At 47.3% G+C, this 11,401-nt stretch overlaps 1 protein-coding gene across 3 annotated transcripts; it reads right to left on the bottom strand.

Moving 5' to 3' along the window:
- Positions 1–222: 222 nt before the first annotated feature.
- CSTL1 (cystatin like 1) lies at positions 223–9,749 on the bottom strand. Of its 3 annotated transcripts, XM_050745537.1 has the most exons (5): positions 9,591–9,712; positions 8,913–9,255; positions 5,310–5,420; positions 4,503–4,590; positions 223–539 (listed from the first exon to the last, which is right to left on the bottom strand). In XM_050745537.1, exons 2-4 carry the CDS (start codon positions 9,129–9,131, stop codon positions 4,507–4,509), a joined length of 414 nt encoding a protein of 137 aa, XP_050601494.1. In that variant the 5' UTR covers positions 9,132–9,255; positions 9,591–9,712; the 3' UTR covers positions 223–539; positions 4,503–4,506. The 3 variants fall into 3 exon arrangements, with proteins under 3 accessions (XP_050601494.1, XP_050601493.1, XP_050601492.1); XM_050745536.1 differs by lacking the exon at positions 223–539 and having other exon boundaries at positions 2,327–4,590; positions 9,587–9,749; XM_050745535.1 differs by lacking the exon at positions 223–539 and having other exon boundaries at positions 2,327–4,590; positions 9,591–9,711.
- Positions 9,750–11,401: the final 1,652 nt, after the last annotated feature.

Raw genomic sequence — 11,401 nt, 5'->3', positions numbered from 1 at the left:
AGGAAGTTACAAAGGTAGTACAGAGAAGTCCCCTGTGTCCTTTCTGTAGTTTCCCCTAATGGGTATCTCTAATCACATCATAGAAAAATATCACAATTAGGAAGCCATCATTGGTACTGTGTGTGTGCCATTGAGTCACATGTGTACATTTGTGTAACCAGCACCACGCTCAAGACACGGCACTGCTCCATCACCAGAGAGCTGTGCTGTGCTGCCTCCCTGTACTAAGCCAGGGCCTGGGTGCCCACTCCTGTCTCGATGCTGGCTCAGGCCCACCCTTCCTGTTTGCCAGTTATGAAAGCAAGATGGGCAGGGGGTGGTGGTGGGAGAGTTCACTTTAAAAAATTCAAAATAATACCACAAAGTTTGGTGAAACATTATAAAAAGAATAGAGTGTCCATACGAAATTGTATTTAAAGAGATAGAAATACACATTGGGTACAGCGTGCACAGCTCAGGTGAGAGGTGCGCCAAAAATCTCAGAAATCACCACAAAAGAAGTTATCCATGTAACCAAACAGCACCTGTTCCCCAAAAACCTATGGAAATAAAATAATAAATAATAACAATAACAATAATAAGAGATGACTAAAGTTGGAAAGCAAAAAAATGATAGAAATAGTACAATTAGACCATATAAATAAAAGGTGTTCAAAAAGTAAGAACTTAGAGATTGAACAAAATTTAAATTGATAAGTAAGTAACATTAGAAAAACAAATTAGGTAAAAAACAAAAAATGTTTAAAAGTCTTGAGCAAAAAATAACTAAAGGCTAAACATAAGCACATCCTATTACCCACTAACTCTTAGGCATATATCCAATAGAAACACATGCATGTGGCCAGGCACAGTGACTCACGCCTGTAATCCCAGCACTTTGGGAGGCCGAGGCGGGTGGATTGCCTGAGGTCAGGTGTTCAAGACCAGCCTGGCCAACATGGTGAAACCCCATCTCTACTAAAAATACAAAAAAAAAATTAGCTGGGCATGGCAGTGGGCACCTGTAATCCTAGCTACTTGGGAGGCTGAGGCAGGAGGATCCCTTGAACCCGGGAGGCAGAGGTTGCAGTGAGCCAAGATCGTGCCATTGCACTCCAGCCTGGGCAACAAGAGTGAAACTCTGTCTCACAAAAAAAAAAAAAAAAAAAAAAAAAGAAAGAAAGAAAAGAAAAGAAGCACATGTAATGTGTCTAGCATTAGACAGGTACATGCATGCTTGTTAATAGCTATTGTTCTTAGAAGCTGAAAACGACCCAAAGGTACATTATCAGTACAATAAATTGTGGTATATTTACACAATGGAATTCTATACAATAATGAAAGTGAACTATAACTACACAAGACAACACAGATGTATTGAATTCAAGAAGCCAGAAACAAAAGAACATACATTGTATGACTCCATTTCTAAAAATGCAACCAACAAGCTATGTTAAGCTAAGATGTTAGAATCTGGACAGAGGCTGCCTTTGGAGGCTCTTCATCTATAAAGTGGAGGAAAAGTTGCCATTTCGTAGAGTGGCCATGATGATCAAATGGGACAATGTGGGCAGCCGACCAGTGTTGGTCACCTAGTCAGCCCTCAATTAGCTTAGATTTGCAGGTCTGGGTGCTTTCTGGCCTTTTTGTTTTTGTGATGTTTGTGGGGAGGTTGTTTTTGCACAGGAATTTCACCTCCTTTAATTGTCTTCCTCCATCCTCTCTTCTCCCTCAGGTCTTGCTGTCAAGTTTGAGGTTCTTGCTCTGTGTTTATTCTTTCTCTTTAGCAATACTCCCTCAAGTGCCATTATGACCGGCTCGTGGCACTGGTGCTTGGGAAGAGGCTGAATGGTCAAGTGGTACAATAGGCACACTGTCAGCCATTGTCTGTGGTTGTGAGACCATTTCTGGTCTAACATGCACCTTCTCTAATCAACTGTCAGCCAGAGAAGGGGAGAAAACACAGGTCTTGTTTTAGCAGCCACAAGAATATGGGAGGCTGTTCAATGACTCAGTGTGCAGAAAAGAGTTTGCATGGCCCGCCTGAACTGCTGTCTTTAGAAAGACTGTTTGCAGGCTGGGCGCGGTGGCTTACACCTGTAATCCCAGCACATTGGGAGGCCGAGGCAGGCAGATCACAAGGTCAGGAGATCAAGACCATCCCGGCCAACATGGCGAAACCCCGTCTCTACTAAAAATACAAAAAAATTATCTGGGCGTGGCAGCATGCACCTGTAGTCCCAGCTACTAGGGAGGCTGAGGCAGGAGAATTGCTGGAACCTGGGAGGCAGAAACTGCAGTGAGTCAAGATCGTGCCACTGCACTCCAGCCTGGCAGCAGAGAGACTCCATTAAAAAAAAAAAAAAAAAAAAAAAAAAAGGAAAGAAGGAAGGAAGGAACGGCAGGAGGGAGGGAGGGAGGAAGGAAGGAAGGAAGGCAGGCAGGCAGGCTGCTTATAAGTCTGGCCTTGGTTGGAGTTTGAGAACTTGGAGGGTCAACAGTTTGATGGAAAACTTTTCCTACATGATAAGAGGGCTTCAGTGTGTCTACACTCTCTGTACAGCAGTGAGGTTGATGTTGAACCCCTGCTCTCCTCCAGGAGTCTGGAATTTTGGCATATGCCAGGTAGAGGCTGCCTTCATGACCAGCCCCCAATAAAAACCCTGGCTGATGTGTTTTAAGGAACTTCCTTGTGATACATACTGCCACAGCTCACTTCTGGGGGAATTGAGCGTGCTCTGTGTAATGGCACTGGGAGAGGACTCCAGAAGCTCCCGCCTGGTTTTCTGAACCTTTTGCTTTTGCTGGTTTCGCCCTGTGTCCCATTGTTGTCATATCACAGCTGTGAGAATGACACTAGGCTGAGTCCTGTGAGTCCTCTAGTGAGTCACTCAATGTGATTTTGGTCTTGGGAATCTCAGACACACTCACAAAACTGTGTGTGAGTCACAGTGTTGTGTATGTGCTGGGAAGAAATAGGGCTCCCCACACTAGGGTCAGAACTAGGGTTGTTTTTGCACAGGAATTTCACCTCCTTTAATTCTCTTCCTCCATCCTCTCTTCTCCCTCAGGTCTTGCTGTCAAGTTTGAGGTTCTTGCTCTGTGTTTATTCTTTCTCTTTAGCAATACTCCCTCAAGTTGCCATTATTTCCGAAAAGCCATAGAGAGGTGGGGTGGTGTAGAAAGAATGGTGAGGTTTCAAGCCGGGCATGGTGGTTCACGCCTGTAATCCCAGCACTTTGGAAGGCAGAGGTGGGCGGATCACGAGGTCAGGAGATCAAGACCATCCTGGCTAACACAGTGAAACCCTATCTCTACTAAAAATACAAAAAATTAGCTGGGCGGGCTAATGGTGGTGAGTGCCTGTAGTCCCAGCTACTTGGGAGGCTGAGGCAGGAGAATGGCGTGAACCCAGGAGGCGCAGCTTGCAGTGAGCAGAGATCACACCACTGCACTCCAGCCTGGGCAAGAGAGGGAGACTCCGTCTCTTTGAAAAAGAAAGAATGATGAGGTTTCCCCAATGATTATGAACATTCTATTGTAATTACACAAGCTGGGTGGGCACGGTGGCTCACGCCTGTAATCCCAACACTTTGGGAGACTGAGGCAGGAGGATCATTTGAGCCCAGGAGTTCATGACCAGCCTAGGCAACAAAGGGAGATATTGTCTCTACAAAAAGAAGTGTTTTAAAAAGTTAGATGGATGGCCGGGTGTGGTGCCTCATGCCCGTAATCCCAGCACTTTGGGAGGCTGAGGCGGGCAGATTGCAAGGTCAGGAGATGGAGACCATGCTGGCTAACACAGTGAAACCCCGTCTCTACTAAAAATACAAAAAATTAGCCAAGCATGGCGGCGGGCACCTGTAGTCCCAGCTACTTGGGAGACAGGCAGGAGAATGGCGTCAACCCAGGAGGCGGAGGTTGCGGTGAGCCGAGATCATGCCACTGCACTCCAGCCTAGGCGACAGAGCGAGACTCCATCTCAAAAAAAAAAAAAAATTAGCTGGACATAGCGGTGTGCTACTGTAGTCTCAGCTATTGGAAGGCTAAGGTGAAAGGATCACTTGAGCCCGAGGAAGACGAGACTTCAGTGAACTGTGATTGTGCCACTTCTCTCCAGCCTGGGCAACAGAGCAAGACTGTGTCTCAAAAAAAAAAAAAAAAGACAGAAAGAAAAGATTGTACCAACCCCTGAAGACCACTGAAAGTGTGTGTGAGTGAGTGTGCATGTGTTTGACATGTATGAGTGAGCGGCTGGGCGGGTGGATGAGTGTGTGAGGCTGTTAAAGTGGGTGTGCCTGTGTGTGAGTGGTGAGAGTGTGAGGGTGTCGTGAGTGTGAGCGTTGTGTATGGGGGTTGTGAAAGTGTGTGCATGTGTGCATGCGTGTACAATCATGTGTGTGTGCATGTGTGTGTGTGCATGTGTAATTAGACCCCAATGAGGGAGACATGATCCTTTACAGTTTAATAATAGCCAGTGCACAACTCAATCGTCTGAGCCCTCATCCAAGGTTTCTGCTCACATGCTCAGGCCTCCAGACAGGAATTGTTCCAGAGCTGGAAATAGTTTATCCAGGGCACGGTGTATATCAAAGACTCGCAAATTAAACTCTGTGGAAGAAGGAAGAAAACAGACTTTGGGGGAAGTATTTTTCAAAGGCGAGCAACAGGCGCCTGTTCCCCAGGTCTGTCCCTGTGGCTGCTCATGAACCCCGTCGGCAGAGAGGGGAGCTGCCCACAGTCAAGGGTAGAAACAGAAAGGAGGGCCAGTCTGCAACAGGAATGTCACCCTGTCTTCCCCCTACCCAGCCACTTGGGACCCACAGCAGGTGCAGCTGGAGCCTGTGGCCTGGCAGAACCCTGTGATATGGACCAGGCAGGCCAGCAAGGAGCAACAGCATCGTCCCCTTCTCCTGCACCTCCCTAGGCATGGGGGAGCCACTTGTATCTGCCAGCTTTCAAGGGGTGCCACTGACGGACCAGGAAAAATAGGAGGGAACAAGGAGGAAATTGGACAATGCTTAGAGACCTGGAGAGGGAGGGAGAAGACAGAAGAAGGACCCCAAGGAAAGGCAAACACTACTTTCACACAGAGGGTCTGGGGAGCGGGCCAGGTTGGAGACAGGTTCAGGCAACTAGAGGCCTGGGTGCAGGGCTGTACCAGCCCAAATATAAAATCTCCCTCTTTCCCCCTTAGGAGGTGCAGGCAGCTCCAGGGCTGGGCCCCAGCTGGCCCCAATCCACATAAGTGGAAAAACTGCCAACTGCTAGCTGTTGCTTTTTAAAATGTTCACTTCACAAGTCCCTTTGGGATGACTCCTACTACACACCTTTCTCAGCTTCTTGCTTTGCAGGGGACAGGAAGAATTGCTCGTGTCATTCCTCTTGCATTTGGTCCGGCCAATCTTCACGGTAACTATATACTCCACTCCTGTCGTCAGCTGCAGAGAATCAGTTGTGCTGTTAGTGTGGACTCCAAGCATCCGGTGGATGAACCTCTCCTGGAGAAGCTAGGACTGAGAGTAAAGCCCCCAGAGCCATAGTCCTTGTTCCCGGAGCTTACCCACCAAAAGCAGAGCTCCCTTCTCCCTACTTCTGGCTGGAGGGAGGGCAATGGCAGCCAGAGCCCCTGGTCATAGGTTGGTTTGCTGCAGCAGCCACAGAAAGCTTCTCACCTGCCTCCTTTCCATCCTCAGGACAGAAGAGGTAACATCAAGCTGGGTTGCCTGGCCACCACAGGCCACTCCCAGGCTGGCTCATGTGGCCTTCATAATGCAACAGAGTCAGCATCTTGTCCCCACCCTCCCAGTCCCTTCCACCACTTCCTGTCTCCCTGCTATCCTTCCTGACCAACCTAGCGGAAGGCAGCTTAACAATACAGTTAAAAACAGTTTTGAAATCAAATTGATTTGGGGCACGCATTTTCCATTTACTGACTGACCTTGAGCAAGCTACTTAGCATCCTCAGCTTTTCCACTTACAAAGTACAAATCACAATTGTGCCTGCTCATGGAGTTGTTATGTGGGCTAAATGGAAGCATGCATTTCCCTTAATGCATAAAATACATTTTAAATATTTTCATAATTATAAATTATTAAATGTTTTAGCAAAGTGTCTGCAGCATTACTTTGAAGCAGATTCGGTGTTAGGAGAGTGACAGAACACAAAATCTGGCTTTATCCCCTGCAGACTCTGTCACCATGGGGGAGTCCCTCCATTTTCCTGAGCCTCAGTTTCCTCATCTAGGAAACAAGGAGAATAATGCCAGTTTCCTATTAGCGTGTACAGAAATGAAGGAAGGAGGCGTGGTGAGTACACGAGCCACGGAGAACGCACGCCAGGGATTTCCCCATGGCTCTTTCACTTGTGATCAAGTGTGAGGCCGTGAACCCTACAGGGGTTGGAGCCTGGAAAAGCCCTTGTGGGCAGGGAGGTCCTACTCCCAGAAGGGAGACTCTAACAGAGAGCTTGGGGGTTACAGTTCCCTGTCCGGTTCTGAGCTGGATTCGCTGAGTAGATGCGTGGATTAGTGGATCTTCACCAGTGCAGGAGCTCTGGGAGGCTCCCTGCTGCCTTGCCCTGTCACTGTTGGTCAAGCCCATCAAGAGGGCTTGGTCGTCTCTGGGGTGGTGACTGACGCAGAGAGTGCCCACACTGCTCCTGGGAGGAAGACACCCTTAGCAAATACTGGGACAGGGCAGCAGGGGGGCTAGGCCTGAGGGCAGTACCAGGCTCCCAGCACCCATGCATGCAGGGGCCATCCACGCATGGGCATTTGTAGGGCTGTGCCAGGCATGGTCACACTGACTTTCAGCACGCTCGGAATGTAAGAAAAAACTAAACCACCAGTCATCACTGTAAGTGATGTTCCAGTGTGCAAAGAGTTATTCATTATTAGACTTATTTGTTTGATAATGACAGGAGTAGTAGTAATAACGGCAAAGATTTTTACAAGTGCTATTAGATGTTGGCACTGTGATAAGTACTTCCCTCCTATTCTGAGCCACTTCGCAGGTGAAGAAACTGAGGCCTGGAGAGTCTGGATGTCACTTGACCAAGAGCCTCAATCAGAAGGAGCTGGGCGTGAAGCCCCAGAGGCACCTGACAGCCCTCCATGCCTGCCCTTGTTCCCTCTGTGAGGTGTAAGGACAGACACAATCGTCTGGGTGTGGAGGTGCCCAGAGGCCCATGCCAAGATCCACCCAGCTACCAGGAGGCATGCCTGTTCTGTCTCCTTATCAATATGAATGACATCAAATGCTCATCATTATTCTTTAACAGCTAACTTAATGGTAATTGATTTCACAAGACAAGCCTCCTTGGGGTCTCAACTAAGAGAGGAAGAACCAAGAACCAAATGGACAACATCGCCATCTTGTGGTAGTAGTGCCTCACTGAGCTAGTCCGCGGGACAGTCTGCATTGGGATAAGGGTTTGACCTACGCTGACTGGTCCTGCCCACCCTGCACTCCCTCCTTGCGGGTTCTCTCAGTTACAGTTGCCTTACTCTCTGGCCAAAGAGCTTTCCCATAGCCAGTTGTGTTTTCCCAAATCCAGCTAATTGAACTAGGACATAGCATTGTTGCTGCCCCAACTTCTACAGTCGGCCCTCTGTACTTATGAGCTCCACATCTGTGGATGCAAACAACTGTGCATCAAAATATTCAGGAAAAAAAAAGTATGGTTGCCTCTATACTGAACATTTTTGTCTTGTAATTAATCACTAAACAGTACAGTATAATAATTATCTACATAGCATTTACACTGTACCAGTTATTATAATTAATCTAGAAATGATTTACCATATGTAGGAAGATGTGCATAGGTTATGTGGAAATGCTATTCCATTTTACAGAAGAGACCTGAGAATCCGTGGATGTGGGCATCCTGAGGGGTCCTGGAACCAATTCCTCATGGACACCAAGGGTGACTGTATAATTTATTATTCTGACCTTGAGGAAATGTTGGACCAATAAAAATGGTTCCCAAACAACTTTTCTTTCTTCTATTATCCTTCAATTAATATATTTCAGATAAATTTTATATGTAAAACAGAAGGTGAGGTGATCTGGCTGAACCCTACTTCTCACATCCCCTCCACTTCCAGAATAAACCCTCTCTGTAATGTGAAGTTTGTATAACACACAAAACCCAGTTTTGAATTTTACAACCCTGGACATTGAAAAAATATTGGGGGCTACAGGCCTACAGAGAATATTTGTATTTTGCCAAATGAGAACTTTAAAGGGAGCAAAATCATCCTTGCTGTCACTCTGGCAGGGTCAAATATCAGAATGAAAGGCAATTCTTCCCAAGGAAAAAGAGTTGGCCAGGCGTGGTGGCTCATGCGTGTAACCCCAGCACTTTGGGAGGCCAAGGCGGGCAGATCACCTGAGGTCAGGAGTTCGAGACCAGCCTGGCTAACATGGTGAAACACTGTTTCTACTAAAAATACAAAAAATTAGCTAGGCGTGGTGGCGCACACCTGTAATCCCAGCTACTCGGGAGGCTGAGGCAGGACAATCGCTTAAACCCAGGAGGTGGAGGTTGCAGCAAGCCGAGATTATGCCATTGCACTCCAACTTGGGCAACAAGAGTGAAACTCCATCTCAAAAAAAGAAAGAAAGAGAGAGAGAGAGAAAGAAAGGAAGGAAGGAAGGAAGAGTTCAATCCTCAGTGAACATTTTTGTTTCTAAGTGTAATGGAGTTAGAGTTCGTGCCAGTCCTTAGAAAAGAATTTTAGAAGCATGGCTGAGGACATTCTGGAATCTGAACAACTCTACAATGGACCCACTACAAGTGAAAATGCTCCCCACTCGCGACCTCACGGAGAACCACTGCTCGGTTGTTTCGGGAGCCACCCCAGAATCCTCATGTGTCTGAAAGGGCAAGAACGGGGCCTGCTGATGTCTGGGAAGAGCAAGGTACAAACCTGCATCTGACTTCGAATTAGCTTCTGAACTCGATATAAGTAGGTGTCGTTGCTGGCATTGTTGTAGGATTGAATGAAGAAGTTAAGCGTTGAATTCATGTTCTTCTTGCTCATAGGCTTCTCCTGGAAGCCCTCCCACCTTTGGAAGTGACCCAGCTTGGCCGACAGGACCAGGGCAATCAGCAGCAGCAGGGGGTTTCTCCAGCATCTGATCCCCATGTCTACAGCCTCGGAAAGCTTCTTCCCAACTGCACCTTCCAGGGTGTGGTGGTGCCAGGCAGTAGCTCACTCGTTCTCCCACGGTGACCCTCACCAACATAGGCTTTCCTGGGGGATGGCCTGCCTGCATTTAAACAGAGATTCAAACTGAACCTTGTCACTCACTTTCCAGTCAGTTCATTTTCTACCCATTTACACCACCCATTCAGTTCTTTGGTGATCCAGGCAAGCAAAATTTTTAAACACTTGCCAAGGTGTGCAAGCCCCTCTCCCTGCCTTCACAGGTCTCAGGGAAGAAAGCCCCCAGAACAGCCCCTCCAGTGCTCTGCAGTAGGATCTGGGTCATAGAGAAGCATCACTTACAGGAAGGGAGGAGGCCTTATGGAGAAGGTAGTATCTGAACTGAGATATAAGGAAGCAGTCATATGGAGCAAGAGGTGGTACATTCTTCTTACCTACCTTGGGCTCCAACTGTCTTACCAAGCCACCACCTGTTCCCTGTGCTTCCTTTAGAGACACGTTCTCCTTGCTCACCTGCCACCCACCCACCACAGATTTCTGCCTGCGGGATCCCCATGTACCTGCAGGCCCTGCCCTGGCTTTTGCTACCTTGTTGTGACCCTAGTGGAGCTTTGTGAGGTAATTGCAGCCTCCCTATGAGGGACGAATAAGCTGTGAGCCCCATTTAGAAATTATCCTGCAGACCCCTGAAGATTAGGTGTCACTTACCCTCAAAAGTCCATGAGTGCCCTATTTTAAAAACATTTACTGGCTGGGCACGGTGGCTCACGCCTGTAATCTCAGCATTTTGGGAGGTTGAGGTGGGTGAATCACCAGAGGTCAGGAGTTCGAGATCAGCCTGGCCAACGTGGTAAAATCCCGTCTCTACTAAAAATACAAAATTAGCTGGGTGTGGTGGCATGCACCTACAGTGCCAGTTACTCGAGAGGCTGAGGCAGGAGAATCGCTTGAACCCAGGAGGTGGAGGCTGAAGTGAGCCGGGATGGCGCCGCTGCACTCCAGCCTGGGTGACAGAGTGAGACTCTGTCTCAAAAAAAAAAAAAAAAAAAAAAAAAAGAAAAAGAAAAAGAAAAAAGGAAAAACAAAAAGCAGCAGACAAACACCCTAAATGGAATCCCACCAGAACAAAACATTAGTGGAATAGTTGATGAAATGTGAATAAAATCTGCAGATTAGTTAATAGTATTGTGTGAATGTTGATATTCTAGTTTTCACCGTTGTACTGTGATTGTATAATAAGTTAAAATTTGGGGAAGTGGAATGAAGGGTATATGAGAATGCTTTACGCTATTTTTGCAACCTTTGTTTAAGTCTGAAATTATTCCAAAATAAAGGTTAAAATGTCCAAAAGTAAATAAAGCATTGTTCTATGAAGAGTAGCGTGCTGAGGAGGGGGGAAGCAGGAGCCTTAGGATCCAACTGTCCTGGCTCAAGTCCTTCGCTGGGGACTCTGGGAGAGTTACCTCATCTCCCTATGCTGAGTTTCTTCATCTGTAATATGAGAATGGGGAGAAAGACTCCTCTTGGGTTGTGGTAGAGACTAACTGGATATAGGCAAAGAACCTGCTCCCAAGTCAGGTGTCGGGTGCATAAGAACATCTTCTTCGTGATTCTTCTGTGACTCTGAACCCACACTTAACCCTTGGCCTGGTCAGGTCCCTCCTGTCCCGGAAGCCAGGCCACCTTCCATCATGACAATGTTGCTAGCACCTGTCACAACATCCTCCCTTGGCCCCAGAGCCTGTCTCGAGAGGACTTGTCCAGCCGGTGGAGGTGATATGTTTGAAATTCCCTGAGCCTGAGCTGCCGAGGGCCACTTGCTGTAGAATAGATAATGAAGGATTCTGAGTAATCGGGGAGGCCACTCAGACCTGGGTCATCTCAGCATCCCCTGGACACCTGGAATACTCCTGTCAGACTGAGGCCCATAGAGAGGAAAAATAACATTAGTTGGGCCGTATTCGAAACCCCATGGATGTGGGGCTCAAAGCATTGCTTAAGAATAAGCAATAAATCTGCTTAAGAAACATGGGAGTTGGTTGCGTCTGTAAAGAGGAAAATGAGTCACTGGCAATTTTAATTGAAGAAAAGGAAAACATAGGCCCTGGCTATGCTACAGAAGGAGATGTGAGGGGCCTAACAGGTCACACTGGCATTCCTTAGCTTGTGGCAGTAGAATGCTGATCTCTGACTCTGTGGACATGGAATCAGGAAAAAATACGATTCTGGTCAGGTGCATGTATAAAGGG

The sequence above is a fragment of the Macaca thibetana genome, chromosome 10, assembly GCF_024542745.1.
Source record: "Macaca thibetana thibetana isolate TM-01 chromosome 10, ASM2454274v1, whole genome shotgun sequence".
Classification (NCBI taxonomy): Eukaryota; Metazoa; Chordata; class Mammalia; order Primates; family Cercopithecidae; genus Macaca; species Macaca thibetana.
The sequence above is the reverse complement of the archived record's forward strand: the minus strand, read 5'-3'. Positions and strand labels throughout refer to the sequence as shown.